This window comes from Python bivittatus, unplaced genomic scaffold (genome assembly GCF_059951505.1).
Source record: "Python bivittatus isolate LINGU-HERP-01145 unplaced genomic scaffold, Pbiv_v1 ctg000840_np1212, whole genome shotgun sequence".
Classification (NCBI taxonomy): domain Eukaryota; kingdom Metazoa; phylum Chordata; class Lepidosauria; order Squamata; family Pythonidae; genus Python; species Python bivittatus.
Window position 1 is genome coordinate 15,777,472 of NW_028277113.1, and position 21,312 is coordinate 15,798,783.

The 21,312-nt window shown below is 39.6% G+C and overlaps 1 protein-coding gene across 2 annotated transcripts in view; it reads left to right on the forward strand.

Annotated features, from left to right (window-relative positions):
- Positions 1-18,149: 18,149 nt before the first annotated feature.
- Positions 18,150-21,312, forward strand: part of TMEM170B (transmembrane protein 170B) — a 31,784-nt gene continuing 28,621 nt past the window's right edge. For both annotated transcript variants that reach the window (XM_088130636.1, XM_007427163.3), the window contains exon 1: positions 18,150-18,768. In XM_088130636.1, coding sequence (XP_087986762.1) covers positions 18,498-18,768 — 271 coding nt within the window. In that variant the 5' untranslated portion in view covers positions 18,150-18,497. The remainder of the gene's footprint in view (positions 18,769-21,312) is intronic.

Here is a 21,312-nt window from a genome sequence, read left to right on the forward strand (position 1 = left end):
GCAGCATCCTTCAAGGGGCATCAAGACCACCCTCTCAGCCTAACTACAAAGTATTCTTCATCCAGAGCAATTAATGCCAACACATTTCCAAAATCAATAACAGCTTTTTTTGATCCAAGGCAGTGTCTTTATTATTGCTGTAGTCAAGCTTTCAGATTTTTTCACAAGGATGAACAGGAAAATAATTTTTTAAAAAGTCTTGTGACTTCTTAAAGGTTAACTGATTTTATCATAGCCGGAACTTTCATGAATCAGAACTTGAAGTAGTCTTTAATATGCTACAAGACTCTTTCATGTCTGCCAAGACAGAGTTCATGCTGCTATCCCTCTGTAATTTAAAACAGTAAATACAATATTGCCCTGGTTTTATTCAAGCTAATGCTTACCTTCAGAATCTCTATTTAATTCTAATGCTCTGCCCTGGGACATAACATCTGAAAAAGAAGAGAAACAGATCTTACACAGCGTCCACAATTCTGCATAAGAAAATAGATCAGCATGGATCTAGATTGCAGCCTTCCCTCAAGTCACATTAGCATTTTGCCAGGCAATGTAAAGAAAGAAATGGGAATCTATTATAATCAAGATTGCCTACTGCTTCTACTAGGGTAAACAGAGGATGACCACCTGCTTAATACCATCTACTTCTATATGGACCCAGCTGTTCCCTATCTTTTTAATAGTCCTCCTCAAGATCACTAAGGGTGGCATGTACTAGAGATAGGATCTTCTCAGTGAATGATGCCTTTCAGCCTTACTTATATCACCTCATGTTTCCCAAGTCCCTCAATGCAACCTGAGCATATTAATAAAAATGTTGCAAATTTTAACTGGCAATTTTTTTCTGAGTCATACTTGAGATATTAGTGACTCATATATGCACTGTAGTAATTGGAATAGTAAGCTCTCTGCATAAGCTTCTCTACATGAATTTCTAATACAGTACAACAAGGACACCATGTGAATATTGAAGAACCTCATACATTTATCAGATTAGGCTCTGTTCGACATACCAGTGGCATCTCATATTAAATGCTACTGAATGTTCACAGAGTTTTGGTCATACTAAATCTCTCCTACAGTAATGGTAATTCAACTAAACTCAAAACATGCTTGACCTAGATTATTAAACATGGGCTTAAAAAGCCTGCTGCTTTTTTAAAAAGGGGATGTTCTTGTAATTCAGAGAAATCTAATCTCCCTGAAGCATCCCACCCGAGTTTGAGGCTGACATCAGGTTTGTTTGAGTATTAACAGCTTCATCTGAACTAGGCATGATTACAGCTATGTAAAGTTTACCATGCTTTTTGGAGACCAGTTAAAGGAAAGGCCACTGGAGATTAAAAGTGCAATTCTATACATGTTTATTCAGAAGTAAGACTCATTAGGTTTTGTGAGATTTGCTTCCAGATGAATGCCTTGCAGAGATGGGTAGGTTGGAGCTTTCCAGATGTTTTGAATTATGATTCCACAGTCCTTTTCCATTGGCCATACTTGCTGGGGCATATGGGAACTGAAATCCTAAACATTTTGGGCATGGATTGTAGTCTAGGAGAATAGCAGTCCTCTTCTTGCAGCTTTATCAGTCATTACACACACACACACACACACACACACACACACACTTCCCATGATAAGAGTTGAGGCTTTTCTGTACTCTAGCCTTAAGCTGGAAATAAAGGAATTTCAGATTTCAACTTCTTCCCTCTCTTTTGGACAGCATGATGGCCTGATGTTCTGCCTCTATCGCATTTCTTATAGCCCCTAGTTCATGGATTCTCCTGCTGCTTTATATCTACTGGACTAGTAAAAAAGAGAAAAACAAAACCACAATTTTCCTATTTTTCCTGTCATTTGGGCTACAAAGGGAAAGTGGCAGAACTCTTGCCAATTTCACATGATTAAATAATGAAGAGAAGGTGCATGGGTTCACTGTTCCATTAATACATATGTTTTTTAAAAGCCTACCTTTTCATTGTTTCATCAGTGAACTTGTAAAAAAAAAAGTCTAGCATTTTTCACCTGTTAGAAAAAATGGCCGTGGATGGTAGCAATCAGTGACTAGAGGAGAAACGACATTTTTCTACAGCACAAACTAATCAGTTGGATCAGAATTTTTTCCCCAAAATGAAATTAAGTACAAATGAAAACCAGCATTGTTTGCTTTCCCAATGGGAGGTGGGCTGTGGGGGACAACGTTGTGCATTCCTCTCCTCCAAAAGTGGACAGTGGCCCATATTTGTGTTGGGGAAAGCTGGCCATGGAGATCACTATTGAGACTGAAGCCTTAAAAGGATCTTAAGGAGGTGAGGGAGGTGCTTCTAAAAAGTGGGAAAAGAGGAGAATGGGGACTATGGGAAACCTATCTTAATCCCCAGAAAGCCCTAATTCCTTGACTCTGATTGCTCATAACAATTTCATTTCTCCAAATCCTAAGTAAATACTGTAAGAATTGGACAACATTCTAATATGTATATCCGTTCTTATGAATTAGGGTCATAACTAGGATGTTAATGCAACTTTCTCAAAATAGTAAAGTTCCTTAAAGTTGTAAATCTGGTTTTAAAGGAAAGTAGTGATTTTTAAACTCTTATTTATTTATTTTATTGAATTAGAAGCCACCTGACTCCAGATGACTTTAAGTGGCTTAAGTAATAACATAAAAGACAATAAAAACAAAAAGATCATGAAAATTCCTGAACATCTGGAAGGAACAAGCAGCCCTGCACAAGCTGCTCAACCCTGGGCAATCCTTGTTAACCAGCATTGTCCCAAAGAGTTGTAATCCAACACTTCTGTAAGGGATCAGAACTTTTCAAGCTCTGCTTGGACTTTGCATCTTAAATGACCAAATCACAGTTCCTGAATTGATGGGTTAATCAAAGAAGGAAGAGGTGTGGATTGAATACGAAGGGGCTGCAGAAACATGGAGAGAGTCTTGCATTGAAAGATAGAATTTTATAATATAATCAAACAGAATTATCATACAATGTACAACGAGCACTGAAGAATCACCAGTATGCATAACTGGAATGGGACGATACAAGAATGATAATGTTCCTTTGGAACATGTGCTGATTTTTATTTGCAAAATATTGCATGGTGTGAGTGGTTTTCTTATCATGGTTTGGTCCTAAATAGTAATTGTCATGACAACATCTGGAGTGTTTCCTTCTCTTTACATTCTAGATCTGTTGCTTTGAACAGAATAACACAAATATATTCCTCTCAGACTGATCAATCAATTGGTTGCATCATTTCTTGCTCCAGGTCTATGTCTTACAGTGGCTAAGTGCTGAGATATATTCCCTTTGTAATCTCTTCACAAACTCTCTGGGTCCACTGTCTGTAGAGATGTTGGGTTTTTCAGAGTTTCCAAATCAAGCAAAAGTCCAATTAGACATTTATGGGGAAATGGTTTCCAGATTCTCTCACATTAAACAGGCCTTTTGCCAGATTTCTATAAAGAAGTTGCTCTTCTTAAGCAGCAGATGGTAGCCAATATAAAGATCTGAAATGATAGCGTTGGTTCAATCCTTTATATGTTTACCTGAGAGCAAGTCCCACTAAATACAAAGAAGTTCACTTCTGAATCAATGCGCCTTATGTTTCTTTGCACATCTACCTTTGCTACAGAACATCAAGGGGAGGATTCCATAAATGTGGCAGATGGCTTGAATAATCAACAACATGCAATGCCCATAAAAAATAGATGGAACTTTGATTGTACTGTTGAAGTGGCCATCCTGACTTTTTTGACCACACACTGCAGACACCACTGACAGGGAAGTTCTAGTTGCTCCTTTTGTCAGTTATCCACTTTTATTAATTGATCCAGCAGTAACTAATTACTATATAGTTATCCAAATATTTGGATAGCTTGAATCTTTTGAACTGAATATGCGTATAGTTCATATTAACCGATCGTATTATCAGATTTTGTGCACTTCAAACTTCCAAAGAGATGGGATGAATATCTTGTAGGTGTTCCAGAGGATGGAAGATCCCAAATAGATAGCATCATATAAAAAATAGTGCAAAAAAAATAATGAGAAAGTTGGAAAATATTCAATATTCTTTAAAAGAAAAATCTCTTATAATGCATAGGTTCCTATTGCTTTCTATAAACATGTTAGTAATAAGTTGCTAATAGCTATGTCTGAAGTCTTCAGTAAAGTGTTTTCAACCAGGAATGTATTCATTTATTCATTCATTCATTCAATTTACATAACCATCCATCTCATAATAGGGACTCTGGGAGGATTACAACATTCAGTAACAATACAAGCAACATAATATAAAACATAAACCACAGCTGAGGAGCCAAACCAATCTAGACAAACAATAAGCTCTAATTAACACTCTGATGCCCATGGCCAGGAACTCATCCATGTCTGAAGAGACTTCTGAAAAGCTGGCAGGGTCAGGTCCAATCTAATCTTGGAAGGAATAGTATTCCACAGGGCAGGTGTAGCAAGAAAAAAGTCTTTTTGGGTCCTGCAAGATGATGTTTGACTTATGGAACCTGCTGCATGCTTCTCCTGTAATATAAGATTCCTAGAAAATTATATACAAAAGTCTTAATAAGAAAAGGAAAAAAAAGTCAGTTGTACTATGATCATTCTAACCAATGTCTTAAAATTATTATTTTTTACATCTATCACAAAGAAGCAGCTTGATATTTCTGTAACTAAAAATTATACTAAACCAACTGAACAAGATTGCGAATAGGGTGGCATACTGCAGTTAACTTAAATAAATTATTGGCTAGGTATGTACATTATGTTAAGCCCAAAGGTCCACCATACTGAGCCCAGCTACTGGGTGTTGCAAACTATGGATTATGGGTTAATGCATTGTACAAGCCCAGCCAATTATAGTTTATTCAATAGACCATGGTTAAATAAACAATGGCTTAGCACAATACTCTGTCCTTGAACCCCTTGGTAGTTGAAGTGGAGTAGGGGCATCTTGGGGGGAGGAGTAAAAAAAGTCAAGATGGTGACTGCAACTGTCCATCAAGCCCCACCCCTTTTAACATGGGAATGCATGTAAAAAGGGTTGGGACTTCAATCATACCATCTTGATAGCAGACTTGTGGATATTCCCCTCCTAGAGTGGAGAGGAGTTAGTGGTGTTTATCTAAAACCTTGAGGCACATTACCATGATTACCCTGAAAACGGACTGCTTTATGCAAAGAGTCATTTCTTTAAAAAACAGAGTGAAACAGTCAAGTGCTCTATCATCTGGCCTAGAGTCTTGCTGGGGGCAGATCCATGCTGTGTAATACCACAGTCTCTCTTTCATGGCAATGTATAAATGTTGCATGGCAGCTGTTCCCCGCTGCCTACAACTCAGTGGAGAGAGGCAATTTTCTGTGTCAAGTCAGGGGTAGGGATAAAGTTGTACCACCAAAAAGGATTGGACTGTGAAGTTACAGGATATAATCAAGGGGAGGAACCTGTTGTTGAACTACATGTCTCAACAATCTCAGGCAATATGGCCAACAGGGTGAGATGCTGTGAGTTATAGTTGAGCAACATCAGAAGTATTGCTGTTTCTCCTTCCATGGAGTATATAGAATCAGACTTGAGAGTTGTTGTTGTTGTTGTTGTTGTTATTATTATTATTATTGTGGTTGGTCGCACAGTCAACCAGATGTTTAGACTGGATTTGGCATTTTTATCCACCTATCGAGTCCCTCCCAAGGACCTGGGATGATGATATTATTATTATTATTATTATTATTATTATTATTATTACTACTACCACCACCACCACCACCACCACCACCACCACTACTTGTATGCCCCATCTGCTGTCCACTTCTTACCCAGAATTCTACTCTGCTTTGACCCTTCACATGACATAGGTTAAAAAAGGGGATGGGGTTTTGATTGCACAGCCATGACTGCCCTCTTGACTTTTTTGACCCCCCCTCGTCCATCACCCCTGTTTTTGTGGTGAAATAGCTCCATTAGCCTTGTGGGCTTATTTGGAATGATCCTTTCAACCCAAGTGTCTTTTCATAACTGCCACTGTTGTTCCATGATTTCTATCAAACCCTATAGCGTCTCAGCGAGTGGATCTCAAATACAAGAACACACTCAAAATAATGTTGTAAAAGTCAACTCACTGCCCAACAAACAGTGCTGGTCAAACTTCTTATCCTCTGGTGGTAATCATGGGAAAGGGAAATAGTCAAATAAGTACATTGGTTTCTCCTTCACGAATGGGGCCTGTGGAAAATCAGTAATTTCCTCCTCAGCTGCTGGGAGCATCTGTTGCCAGAGTTGCTTCTCAGTGGCTTAAATCAACAACATAAACAAACTTTTAACAAGGGCTGCCAAATCAGGCCTCTCTCCATGTCCCCTTCAATCACTTAACAGGGAAGACAAAGGCTGGAAAGATTAGATCACACCTTCAAGGAAGGACAGAAATTATAAGGAAGGAGAGGAATTTGAGAGCATGTTAAGGCTGCTTTAAAAATGCCAGGAATGCAAATTAAAACCATACAGTGGTCTGCAATCAATAAAATATGTTAAGTGCAGCTCTGAAAGATTTTGTCCTATCAGTAAATTAAATCCCAGGCAAGAGCAACAAAAATGGTGTGGCATTCAGCAGAAAGAAAAAGAAAAAGATGGGGAAGCAACAATGGGAGAATTAAACTTTAATACTTCCCATATCAAGAAAAGGAAATAGCAAGACAAAATCTGGTCTCAAAAGCTGAGGAACTACTGATGATCCTTGAGCTGGAAACAGTCATAAAAGCTGCTCACTTAAAAAAAAATTCCGCTAACATAATAAATAAATTCAAAACCAAAATAAAATAAGATTGTTCACGTCACGTTGTGACATTTCTAATGTGACATTTCTCAGATATTTCTTTTTCATTGAAGTTAATGAGACTTACCTCAGAATAAAAAGCAACAGCTGTCAGGTAAAAGGGCTACTAGATCCAGACTGCAAAGCTGTGCGTGACCACTAGATGGCAGCAAAGATAGACAGAAAATGCTTTGTTGCTATCCATGGCCTTCAGATTTTTGTAGTTCAGATCTAGTAGCCCTAAAATGGGATATCAACTAGTGTGTTCATCCTCCTAGATGCAACCTTAAAGCACAGTATCTTGCACATAGCTTATTCAGTTGGAAGCTGAGTGCCACAGTTTCTCAGGGCAGAGATCTCAGTTCTGTCAATAACAGTCATCTAACTCCAACAATGAAAAGTACAAGGCAAAAAATCTGATAAGGCATGGGGGAAGTGTGTGTGTGTGGGGGGGGACTGGTGGATTTAAACTACAGTAGGTATAAGAGGGGACCACACCGTAATACTGTCATACTGACAGAGAGCAGTTGCCTTTTATACAGTAGTGGCAAAATCCATGTAGGCAATAAAACAATAAGAATTCTTATCTAGTCTTGCCAGGTTGAGTGGCAAGTTTGGGAAGCTAAGCATGGAGGAGTCTAACGTTAAAGTCTGGGCAAAACTGTTCAGGTGTGGGCCATAATGAATTTTAAAACAAGCTTTAGGCCTCTAGGAACTTAGGAGGCATGTCGAGTAACATAGTGATGTCCATAGGGTGGGGCCAAGGATTTTGAAAATATTGTTCAAAGGTTTTGCCACCAAATTCTGGTGGTGCAATTACTGATGCTGAGTTGCATGCAGACCACGGCCCCTGGGTTTTTCATGCCTGTCTTAGTTTGCAGTTTGGCCTGCGCTAGGGGGTCCGCAAGTTTTAATCTAATAGTACCTGAAAGCTCCAGATTTGTCGATACACAGGTAGTCCTCAACTAACAACCAATCATTTAACCATTCAAAGTTATGACAGTGCAGAAAAAAGTGACTTACCACCAGTCCTTGCACTTACGACTGTCGCAGCATCCCCACGGTCACGTGATCAAAATTTGAGCGCTTGGCAACCAGCATGTACTTACGACAGTTCCAGCATCCTGGGGTCATGTGATCACCATTTGTGACTTTCCCAGGGGCTTCCAACAAGTAAAGTCAATGGGGGAAGCTGGATTGGCTGAAAGACTGCGTGATTTGCTTAATGACCATGGTGAATTGCTTAACGACTGTGGCAAAAAAGGTTGTAAAATTGGGTGCAACTCACTTAACAACCACATTGCTTAGTGACAGAAGTTCCAGTTCCAATTGTGGTTGTAAGTCAAGGACTACCTGTAAATCTTAATTCCATTTGTATCAAACTTATTCTCTTCATGTTGCCATCACAATCTAGTACCCTTCAGATGTGTTGAGGTTACAGCTCCCAGAATATATCTGGAGGGCAACTAAGCTTGGATGCATACCCATCTCAGAAAACTGAAGATTGGGCTCCCCAGAGATTGAGTGGGAAAGAATGAGGCATTTTGGTACAACTTTTAGCTGCTCTGATCCCTGTCTCTTTGAGGGAGGTGGAAAGTTTTCCATTCATCATCCAGGCCATACAGAACAGGAACTGTGTAGCAGCAGGGAATGGGAAAAGAATTCCTTGTCCAAATAACTCTGAGTAGAATTTGTCTCCCTCCTTTATCTCTGTGTCTTGACCCCACACTCTGTCAAAGGTTAGAATTGGGTAACTTTTTTTTCCTTCTTCCATTTCCTTAGCTGAGTCTCATGACCCCTCTTTCAGCTAAAGCCAACAGGTTTAATAGCATCCTTATAGAGAGCTGGCCTTTCCTATATTAAAATGCTTAGCACAATTGTAAAGAGGAAAAAAAAAAAGATTCCTAATCCTTGGAGCAAATCCTTGTCTGATTTAAAAATGGAAAAAAGTATTTCACACTGAGATTTTCCATATAATGATTACCAGAAGAAGGATTCTATTTAGAATCATGAAAGTGAACTGTATTTACAACAAAAGTGCTCAGCATAAATTAGATGCTTGGTAGACAGATGGCTTTCATAGGATGTAAGACTCTGCCATCTGCTGGCATATTTTGGCAATGCTCATCAAATTAGGAAACCCATTCAACTGGTTCATATTAGCCTTTCTTTGTTATCTTGCATGACTTTAACAGCTTGTGTGTATGTAATATAGTATATAATATAACTGTGCTCCTCATTCTCACGTTAATAATTATTTTGAACATTGGTACTTGCTGCAGAGGAATGCTGTCATCTTTATTCCACGTAAACCATATAAATGAAACTGGATCTTAATCTGGAACTCCTTTAGGGAAGCCAAGCAGAGAGTTAAAACAAGTCAAAATAATATTCCAGCACTAACCAGACAAAACCACATAAATGGCTAATAACATGATTTTATGAGTTTGGATCACTACAATGGCTTGAAAGAAGCCTAAATACTGTATAGCTTTCCCCAGTTTGATACCCTACAAATTAGTTGCGCTAAAATGCCCATTATCCTCATTGAGCATGTCTATGGTTTAAAATGTCACAGGAGTTTGAAATTTACAAACATACACACACACACACAATATAACTGTAGATGCTCCCCTGGCTGTGAATGTAATAGAAGTTGGAGACTGAATTAGGAGAAACAGTGAAGGCATAGGGTTAACTGAAAAAGCTCTCCTTGAGAACCTGATATGGGGCCAATGGCTGTTTTTGCCTTGGTGCTTCCAATGTGACACATTTGCATATCTGTTAAAAAAAAAAACAGCCATAGTTGTGCTGGTGCTGATACCAATACTTGTCAGTTAATTAAAGACCCGGATGAAGAACTCAAGCATTGCATGAACTTAAAAATGGGTTAATTCAGCAATCCAGTTAAGCGTGCTATGCAAACAATTTATATGTCTCCATGATTCTCTCATCCACAGTTCTAACCCACTGAGATAACCAACATATCTGCTGTTGTGATCCCCCAATTGCATTAAAGGGTTTTTAGCTGGGACAGGATTGCAAATATTGGATAAAAATTGCTGCCTTGTAAACTATCTCATCTGAGGGAGAACCGTCCCATCCAGGCATGTCCTTCGATAGCTCAGGGAATTACTTTTGCTACCATTGTGATTGCAGTATAGAATGCGGTTGTGTGAATTTTACATGTATTTTTTAACATAATAACAAGCCATGGAACACATTTAGTTGGAATCTTTTTACAATAATCAAGAAATAGCCTTTGCGTAAGTAAATTCTGAAAAGCATGTTCACATTATGATTTCCAAACGTCATATAATATCAGATCTGTGGAGCACTGGAGTATGAAAATGTGTAAGAACAATCCTCCCTCCTATATTAGGTACATATAATATAGAAATATTATATGTACCTAATATAGGAACAGAAATCCTGTTCCTTGTAGCAATAGTCAAAGTATTTGTGAAACTCAGAAGTCTGTTCATAAGACTGCATGAGCCATACTCATTGTATGAATACTGTATTTTTAGTATGTTCTGTTTCAGAACAGAAATCTTTTTAAAGGAATCTTTTTTAAAAACTGAGTATATAATGTACCTTCAAAGAGAACCAAAATGTGATGCAACATATTTTCTTACAGTCAAAACATTTTAACAACCTATTCCCACTTCTAATAATTAGTGCAATTTACCTTCTCCCTGTTTGGGGTTTGGGAGTTCTTTGTTTATTATTTGTGTCTCACTGGGGATCATTAGCTACATAACTCTGCCTTTCACAAACTCCTGATTATATTGGTCTCCATTCAGATAGTTTATTTTCTATCTAAAGGAGGAATTTCCTGACAGTGAGAACTATTAAGCAGTGGAACAGTTTGCTCCCCAGAGCTGTGGGTGCTCAGTCGCTGGAGGTTTTCAGTAAAAGATGGGACCACCATTTGTCCGAGATGGTATGAGGACTCCTGCCTTGGGCAAGGGGTTGGACTAGAAGACCTCCAAGGTCCCTTCCAACCCTATGATTCCGTGACTATCCAGTGAAAGCAGTCTGGATTAAAATGTAGAGACATGGGGCAAATTCTCTTAGAATTGAACCCAGAACAATGGACTTGTGGCTTGGTTCTCAGAAACCTGCAGCACTGTCTTATCCTGGTAGAACCAACCTGTCCAGTCATCCTGAATGACAGGTGATGTTAATAAGGGCCAGGGTATCGTGTTTTTCAGTTTTAATACTCTTCTCCTTTTGCCATATTAAAAAATACAATTTGGTAATAACTTTTAGAAGTCCCTGCTGGCTGCATCCAAAGTTTTTGGATACACTTCTGTTTTAAGCAGCGAGTGAACATACTTCTCTGCCCCTGTATCCTCTGGTATAACCTGAGCAATTTTTACATTAACCACGATCAAACCTAAATAAGTCTGCATGATACCTCCACTTTTAACATCTGTTATGAGCATTGATGAATGTGAAGACTTGCTTAAAACTTTGCTCATTTCTTTGTACTTTTTAAAACAGTCTCCATCAACTCCTGGTGATTTCCATGTTGTTTCTTGAAAAAAATATGGATGTTGTCTGCCACGGTATCCTTCCAGAATGCTTTTTCAATTTGCTTTTCCTGAATAGTTACTATCCAGAAGCACTGGATTATAATTCCTATGATTCCCAACCAGCATGTTGACATGTCAGGGTTTTGTTCCATACTAATATAGGAATAGTCTATTGGAGTTAATTATTGAATCTACTTACTATATTAATATTTAGTCAATCAGTTTAATATTACAAATGAACACATTGATCACAATCACTGATCAGAATTACATATATATTTATTTATTTGGTAAATTTATATAGCCACTCATCTCACATACATGACTCTGAGTGGCATACAAAGTTAAAACCACAAAAACAATACAATTAAAAAAAAATAACAAAAACCATTAAAAACCATTTTAAAACTACATAATCTTTGAGAGAGTGCACTCAATTTCCCTAGCAACACAGCTGCTTTGCAGGCTTCATACCCCTGCTACTGGATCCCCAGGCCAGATAGTAGAGCCATGTTTTCAGGCCCTTCCAGAAGCCCAGCAATGTTGGGGCCAATCTGACCTCAGGGGGAATGATGTTCCAAAGGGTGGGTGCCATGGCAGAAAAGGCTCTCTTCCTGGCCCGTCAGACGACATTCCTTTGTGAACAGGACCTGCAACATGCCCTCCTGCTGGATCTGATGGGATGGGTAGATGTGACTGGGGAGAGGTGGTCCCTCAAATAACCCAGCCCCGTGCCATGTAGGACTTTATAGGTCATTACCAGCATCTTGAATCAGACCCAGAAGCAAACTGGTAACCAATGTAGTTTGCGAAGCAAAGGTGTAATGTGCGCTGATCTAGGTATGTACATAACAGCCTGCACCAACGAAGCTTCCAAAAGCTCTTCAAGGGCAACTCCATGTAGAGCATTTTACAGTAATCCATACAGGATGTGATGAAGTTGGACAAAGATCCTCCTAGCACCAGCTGCCACCTGCTCATTGAGCAGGAGTTATGAGGCCAGAACACCCAGATTGTATACTGGATCTGTCTAGGGTAGTGCCGTCCCATCCAAAACTAAAGATAGTAAATTCCCAGATCCTGGTGGCCCCCAAACCCAAAGCCACTCAGTCTTACCAGGGTTTTGCTGAAGCCTGTTGTTTCCCATCTAGACCCTCACAGCATCCAAACTTACCACTGTTAAAACCCAATCACATGTCACCTCCCAGGAAGCCTTTACCAGCCAGGATGTAATAAGCACTTCTTTTTCAGTTCTGAAAGAAAACAATTATTCATTCCCAAAACAGACCACATACAACTTGCTACTTTTTTACCAGCATTTACACATCTTAAAGTGTCTCTATTTCCCCATATTTTGTACCATTCTACCAAAATACAAAAATGTACAGTATCTATCTGCTTTAGTTTTTTGCAATTTATATATAACTTGCAATCATTTACTCCATTTCCTTTGTGAAACAGAATCACCTTGGTTTTTTAACCATTAATTTTCAGATCCATACTCTTTGTTGTAACATACAGTCCACTTCATGCTTGCTGCTAATAATTTGGGTTCTCAGACAACAACATGGCACTGTCTAGATACAAAACTACATGCACATTCATTTCTCCATCCAATATACCTCTAACATCAGTGTAAGTGTTCCTTATACATTTATCCATAAACGCGTAACAGTAAACAATCAAGCAAAACATCATCTTTCTTTGTCCTACACCCTGTTTAAGGCCAAATAATTTAATAAGCAGTCCATTTATTCTCACAGGCTTTATTTGCATCATATATGCTCTTACTGAATTCACTAATCAACCTTCAGTTCCATATTTGTGCAAAACATTCCACAGCTCTTTGGTTCATATGCTTTCTGTAAACAAACAAACACAATCAATTTTCTTAGTTTCTCAATGACCTGCTAAAGAGTAAAGTCCTGGATAGCCCACCCTCTGCACTGTACAATTTTGCTAATTGTCACTTCTTGTATTCTTTCAAACAGAATTCTGCCAAATACCTTCTCAGGCATATGTAATAAACTAATCCCCCTGTAGTACAGTAGTAATTTTATTTTTCACGGGCATATAACTATGTGCAGTACAAAATAACAAAATATAATTAATTAATTCAATAACTCACTACAATTCAGTTTAAGATCACAAATAAAGCTTCAGTTCTCTGAAGCTAATTCAAATTGCTGTTTGTGCATTCATTCTTGCTACCTCTTCCTTTGCACAGGGAAACAATAACATTCTTTCAGTCATTGGACATGGACACAGTCTTCATACACATGTTAAATTAGTTGCACAGCCACTCTATAAGTCATCTACACCCATATTTTAATATTTCTCCAGTTATACTATCTTCTCCCAGAGTTTTACCATTTTTTAACATTCTCACAATATTTATGACTTCCTTTTCATCATTTTTTTCCTTTGGACACACATTTATAAGATTTATTTCAGTTCCAGTCTTCAATGTATCATGCCCATACAGATCTCTAAAATACTCCTTCCAGCATTCCTTCCTTTCAGTTTCATTCCAAATCGTTTCATCACTTTTATTTATAATTCCATTAACTCTGTTCAAGGCTCTGTTTGCCCTTTTCACCCACTTCCAAAACAATGTTTATTTCAATCAAAAAATGCATTTTCACTGCCTCTTTAAACTTTTTCCTTCCTTGCTCTTTTTGACATTATACAATATCTTTCTCTCATCCAGATTATTTGCACCTCGTATTCTCTTATATGCATGCTTTTCAAACAGCCTCTTTCATTTTGTCATTCTACCAAGCTAGTTTTTTCATATTTGCCTTCACAGAGTGGCAATATTGTTCTGTGGTACTCTGCAACATACTGATCCAAGGAGTTTCCAGTTTGTATTTCCTTATACCCACTTTCCATTCGTTCTACTGGGAGAGTAAGCAATCATCTAATATGTTTTCATACAGGACTCATACTTTCTCTTCTTGCAATTTAATCTATTTTCATTTACCTTTTCCTTTTCTTCCATGCCTAGGTTTTCCTGAGATCCACTCTTGATGCTATCAAATATTGATATGTCCTATATACAGAATCTCTCAGTATTCTTGTAATCTTCATTAATTCTCTCATTTTTTCATCATAAATCATCATAATTTTTTTCTTTTCCATGTGAACATATGAATAGACATATGCTAAACCATATATCTGAAAACAAACAGCTCTTTTTTAAGCAGACATTCAGCAAACACCATTCTCATTCATTCTTGGATCTTCAAATAGCCCCATTATTACTGTTACTCTCTTATCTGGTTCCTATCCATCCATTTATATCACCCAACAGAATAATTTTCCCCTTGTTCGCGTTCATTCAGAATATTACCCAAATTTTCCCCAAACTTGTTGCAAGTTTTTCTACTATAACCATTCACTGAATGAGGCATAACATGCAACTATCATCAACCTATGGATTCCTACTAGCATCCATAACCTAAATAATACTAATTCATACATTTTGACACACATTTTAGCCTTTTCATTCATAATGAAACCTACCCTTTCACTTTCCCTCATGTATACATCAAGCCTGCTCCAAAAGATCAGGCCACCTTCATTGAAATCTATTACATTCTTCCTTTTTCTCTGAGTTTCACAGACATATAACATATTAGCTTTTCTTTCTTTCATTAATTAATACTCTTTACCATTTATGCCTCTTATTAAGTCACAATCTTCCATGTGCTGGGGTCATCACGAGTTGGGTTCAGACCTTAGTTGCTCATCATGGCTTTATTCAATCAAGGCTTTCAAATAATACTTTTTAGTAAGACAGAGAAGGTAATAGACTAGGCTACTTGCCTTAGTCACCCCAGTGCTACATGTAGCATTGCCTGCTAGAAGTATAGACAATTCCAGTCTGTTTTGGCACATTTTGGCCAGTACATCATGTCAACCATAGCCTAGTTTTACTCCAAGTATGCTTACCCTATTCTATGTAAGCTTTGATCTCTAATCTAGGAACTATTTGCAAGCCACACCTCTACAAGAAATTAGGTACATGCAATATACTGACACACACTCAGGATACAGGTAACATTTACAACACATGACAATCCCCAAGTGAGTAACTTCCACAATAATAAAGATCAAATCACCACTTCAGCATTTGCTTCCTGGTTTTCTCAGCCTGTGTCAGGAATTTTACCACCATTCAAGAAACTTCATGAATTTTGGCTGCTATAAGATAACTGCTGCTTTACTAAGCTGAAATGCTGATAAGGGAAGAATATTGATTGTGACTTCAAAATAAATTACAGAAGTGAAGAATATCTTCCATAGTTTCCATCTTTCCATTGGGAAGGCAGGAATTGAATTTAAGGGGTCATAGGATGTAACTGATTTTTGACTTAATCAGCTAATCAAAACCTGTTGCCATGCACAGCTAGGAAACTGTCTCATCAACTTCATTCCATTCTGCCCCCTTTGTTTTTTTCAATCTGATTTACCAGTATTCTAACCCCACCGAGCATGCTCAGTCCCCGTTTATCTTGTTTTATGGTGTGTCCTCTGAGATTACTTTACCAGTTACATTCATTTATTTAATTTCTCCATAATATGCCTTCTGCTCTGACCCTCTAGTCCTAAAGTGCTTTTTAGTTTTAAGGCTTTTTAAATCACTGCAGTTGTTTCTACGTAACTGCTTTTATTCCAAGTTGTTTGAACTGCTTCAGATTTGATGCCTATACTTTAATTTTATACTTTTAAATTTGATTTTAAGATGTTTTTGTTGTTGTTGTTAACTATTCAGACTGGGTTGCTGTAAATCAATCAATCATTGAATGAGTTACACTCACACTTTAACAGCAGCCTAATTTTCAGGGAGCATGGTTCCCTCTGTTTCCCAGAATGATTGTAAAAAATGGTAGTGAACCTGCCCTAAATTCCCTAGAATCTTAGAAGAAACTTTGGATATTTTTATATGAAAGGTTTTTAATGCTATGCATCGCAAGGCATTGAGTTGATACAACTCATCCAAGGCTTTGTAGCCATGGCTGATTTTGTTCAAGTCTCATACAAGCCATAATGTGGTCTGGTTCACTATGTTGTACAAATCAGTTATTGAGACTTCTTCAGTCAAATCAAAGGGGTGGACCTTTTCGTGTATAGCTAATCTATATAGCACTGGGGAGAGCAATGCACTTACATATAGATTTGCCAAATATTACCAATGCTGACTGCACACATACATTATAAGTATTGGTGCTCAGGTTCCTCATTACCAAGTGTTCAATTCTACAAGTTACAGTAGAGTCTCATTTAACCGACCTTCGCTTATCTGACATTCCGTCTTATCCGACGCCCCTAAAAAAAAACACAACACGCATAAATCGGTGACGAGAAAAGTGTGCTGCTTGTTTGCGAGCGTGAGTGTACTCTTTCTTGTTGCTCCTGACGGTGGGGCGCCGCAACGCAAAAATCAATTGCAACAGGCGCAGTGGATCGGTTTTGTTTTTTTTTTACCGCACTCAATCGTTACTGTGTGTTATCCGACATTTTCGCTTATCCAACGTTCTGCCGGCCCGTTTATGTCGGACAAGCGAGACTCTACTATATTTAATTTGCCCAGTGCAGTTACCAAGTGTCTCCAAACAGCCAAAAGGGTTCTTTGGAGCAAGGTGGATGTGCACATCTTCTTAAAGAAATGTCATTTCCTGGACTTGCAGAGTAGCTGCCCACTCTGAAGCCCCTTTTTGGTATTGGATCTAAAGTGTAGCATATCCCTAGTTCTCAAATTTGGCAAAATCACAGTTCCATAAAATGATAAATGAACCCCACCCCCACCCCCCATTAATAAAACAAATGAGTTAACTGGAGGATTGGACAAGGAATAAACATGCCACTTCTAGTAATTACATTTTAATCTATCAATGTAGGACCTATTAACCTTCGCAGTGCCACAACTTCCTACTTAAAGCTTGAACAGGAAAAGTGAGGAGCAAACCCCAGAGCAAGTTTGACATCACTTCTGCTTTGCGTGCACAGTAAAATGAGAGTTCTGTCAAAACTTGCTCCCATTTTGCCTGGGCACCTCTGCAGGGGGCCTGAATGGGCTAAGTGGGGAACAAAGCTTTACAGTCCTTCCACTTTACCTGCATAGGCCTAATTTTTTAAAAATATTGTAGCCTTCCTCTAAGATGCTTGCAATCTTCCTGGGGAGGGAGGGGCTGACTAAGAGTTTGAAACCCCCTATGCTAGAGGCAGACAGAAGGCATGTTGTCACATTATCCACAATTTCCCCAAGCCTCTGCTTGCCTGTCTGCCTATATTTAAATCAATGTCTCCATTTCCCTCAGTTTGTTAAATTCTCTGCGGTGGACTAGAGACTTTTTGCTATTTGGCTTGGTGATGATCTGTTCAAGCAGCACGCCATACATAGTAAAGAGCCATATCGGAGAAGATGGAACCAAAGCAGTACTGGCAATTGTAAGAGACACACATCGCTGTTCCCTCCAAGTGAGAGTCGTAGTCTATCGCATCTGGGGGCGCCCAGTTGAAGAAGCCTGAGCAAAGCTTGGTTAAATGACCGTGCCCTGCCCACCCCCCACCCCCAGCAGCTCGCTCCCCAGCTTCGTCGCGCGAACGCGCCTTGCCCTCCTTCGAGGACGCTCGCGCCCTCCCTTACACGAGCCACAGGGAGCCGCTGCTGGCGCGCGGTCCATCCTCTCTCTGTATCTCGCGCGCAAGGGCGCGCGTCCGCCTCGCGCTGGGAGGTGACTGGTGGAGGTGGGGCCACACGCGCAATCTCGCCGGGAGCAGCGGTTGGTCCGGCGGCAGGCCGGCCAGCGGGAAGGGAAGGCGGTTGCTCGTCGGCTGCGTCTCGCGGGCGCCTCCCCCCCCCTTCCCTCGCGCTCGACGCGAGCTAGTGAGGGGGCCATGAGAAGGCGGCTTCGAAAGGGGGCGGTGATGGCCGTTGCGGCCGCCCGGCGTCTACCTCCGCCTTTTTCCCCCTCCTCAGCCCTAGACCACGGGGCTCTGTGTACCTGCCAGCCGTAGGAGGGCCGCGGCGCCCACCACCAACACCGGTGGGAGGCGGAGAGCGAACTAGCGCCGCCGCCGCCGCCGCCGCCGCCGCCTCCTTGTTTGTCCAGCTGCCGTCCTCGATGTCTCCCCTGCCGGGGGGAGCTCACCCCACCCGCGCCCCTCCGGCCCCTAGAGGCCTCCTGGGAGCCCGGCCTCGGCCTCCCGTTTCCCGAGGCTGTTGCCCAAGCCAGGCACGACTCCCGAGGCGGCGGCCCAGCGGCGACAGAACTGGCCTGGCCGTCTCCCCCGCGGCGACCATGAAGGCGGAGGCGGGAGACCAAATGATAAACCTGTCGGTCCAGCAGGTGCTGAGCCTATGGGCTCACGGCACATCGCTCCGGCATCTCACGGGTAACGGCCGGGGAGGGGCGCTCGGTGGTTTTGCGAGGGGCAGGTGATAAAAGGTGGTTGATGGGCAGCAGTTGGAAAGGGGGAGAGGCTTCCTGCTGTGGATACAGAGTAGGCAATTTGGTGCTGTCCAGATGTTTAGGTTGAGTACCATTGACAGTGTTAGCTGGGGCTGATGGGATATGCAATCTAAAAATGGGGGCAGAGAAGCAGTCACCACTTTACCCACTGATGTTCTACATCTGTGACATGTAGAAGATCTCAGGTTCCCTGATGAAAAGGTGAGTAGAAGTGGCAGGCTATATGTTAATAGCAGATGCTAATTTCGTAATTGTTGCTAGAAGTATTTGTGTGGGTGGTGTAGGATGATTTTTTCCCCCTGTCTTGAATCAATCAGCCTTCTAGAAACTAGGTGAAATTTTCAGAAGTGGTGTACCATTTCATTCTTCCTTAGGTGAAAGAGTGACTGGTCCAAGGTCATCTAACTGTTCTCCATGCCTAAGGCAGAACTAGAACTTAGGTTTTCCTGTTCCTAGTCCAGCACATTAGCCATTAGACCAAACTGGGTCTTAGTTGGGATGAAATGATAGAATCGTTTATGGATCAGGTAAATAACTCTGTAGGAGTATAGATAGAAAGTAAGCTGCTATAGGTCAATGCTATGTTGGAGGCTTCAAGGAAATGAGGCTTACAGCTTAGATTTATGGGATGTTTTCTGATGCCTTTTCTATGTAGACATAAAGCGCTAACAATGAATTTTGATTGCATGTTGATGCTACAGTGTTTACTATTTACTATGTAACTAGAATGTCCAAGAGGAAAGAATGTCAGATACCTCTTTTGTGCCTTGGGCTGTGAGATCTAATTTTCTGTTACTTATAAAGCTAGATAGCTGATAGGCATAGAGACTTTGGTGCTGATAGCTGATCAGTGAATAGTTAGGAGAAAGTAATGAGAGAAGGGACTTAAGATATGTGAGAGTTCCTAAAAAAGAACTCTCAGAAAGCACAAACAATTCCAATAAAGGAAAAATGGAGAACATCAAAAGAAGCCAGTATGGCTACACAAAAAGCATAGTGAGAAACTGAAAAGGGAAAAAAGTAATGTGAGAGGGAAGGTGATCATGTGCAGGTAGTCTAGAACTGTAAATCTAATATCAAGAAAGCTAAAGCTCAGAATGATATGAGGTCAGTAAAGGATACTAAGAACAATATCTAAAAGGGCTTCCATAGATACGTTCAAACTACTAGTTGCTCAGTGAAGGTGGCAAAATTCTAACAAGTAACAAAGAAAAAACAGAGCTTCTCAGTTTTTTAGCTCTCTCCAAGAAGAATGTATGTGTCCCACTAGGAAGTGATGAAAATCAAAATGAAGCTTGAGATGGATAGAATCATAGTCAGGGATTATCTCTTTACTCTGAATGAGTTTAAAGCTGCAGAGCTACTTGAACCATGTGCATATTGGAAAATTGTGGAATTGACACATGACTTGAGGATGGCAAGTGTTGTCTCTATCTCCAAAACTGGGAAAAAAGCTGGTCCAGGGAATTATTTATCATTCAATCTGATGTTGATACCTGAAAAGATTTCAAGAATTCTTTATACTTTGCATACAGTTAAAACAAAAATATATCCTCTGGAAGCATGAAGAATATTCAAAAAGCTTGAATAATATATTACATCAAGTGATACAGTTTCATAGTACTATATCAGATTGCAGAACTATATTCAGAGCCTCTGTTTTTATAGTAACTTTATTGAAGATTACAATTAAAAAGGTAAGAACCAATACAAACTAAAAAAATAAAAGAAAAAAGGAAGGAAGACGGAAGGAAGGAAAGAAATGACTTTCCCCTTCATAATAAGTATAAACAATTTTAGTGACTTATCACCTTCTCTTAAAAATACAACAAATGATCTCTTCTTCCCATATCTCATCTCTTTTCTTTAAACAAATCTTTAAAACCTCGTCATTCAAGTGCATTAAGGGTTACTGTAGATGACAACATATCTATTTTAACTTTGCCTAATTAAACCAACTTTTATTTCCTCCTTTGACTTTTAACAATCTTTATCCTTAATTCTCTCAAATAATGTCCTAGAACTTGATTTCTTTTAATTTTTTCTTTGTCCATTCTCACAAAATTCTTCTAAACTTTAACAAGTCTCTTTTGTAAATCCAGTATAAGAAAGTTATCCAGGTCACTCTTTTAATTTAGTGAGGCATCAACTGGTTTCATTTGTATATCCAGTGTAGCGTCTCCTTCTACATCATACTTATAGCCCATCATTTTTAAATCCACTTTCAAATCAGACTTAGCCCTATCCAGTAATGCTTGCTCTTCTTTCATATCAACTTCCTAACACAGCCGGTCTATAATGGCAGACATTTTTAAAATTAACTTCTGGATCCATTGTTCATAAATATCCTTCGGTACATCCAATGTTAAAGTATTTTGCTATATTCTATATTAGTAAGTCAAATTTAGGTGCTCTTCTTTAATTGTAATCTTTAATCTGGTTCCCTCTAGTGTCCAACCTTCAAAAT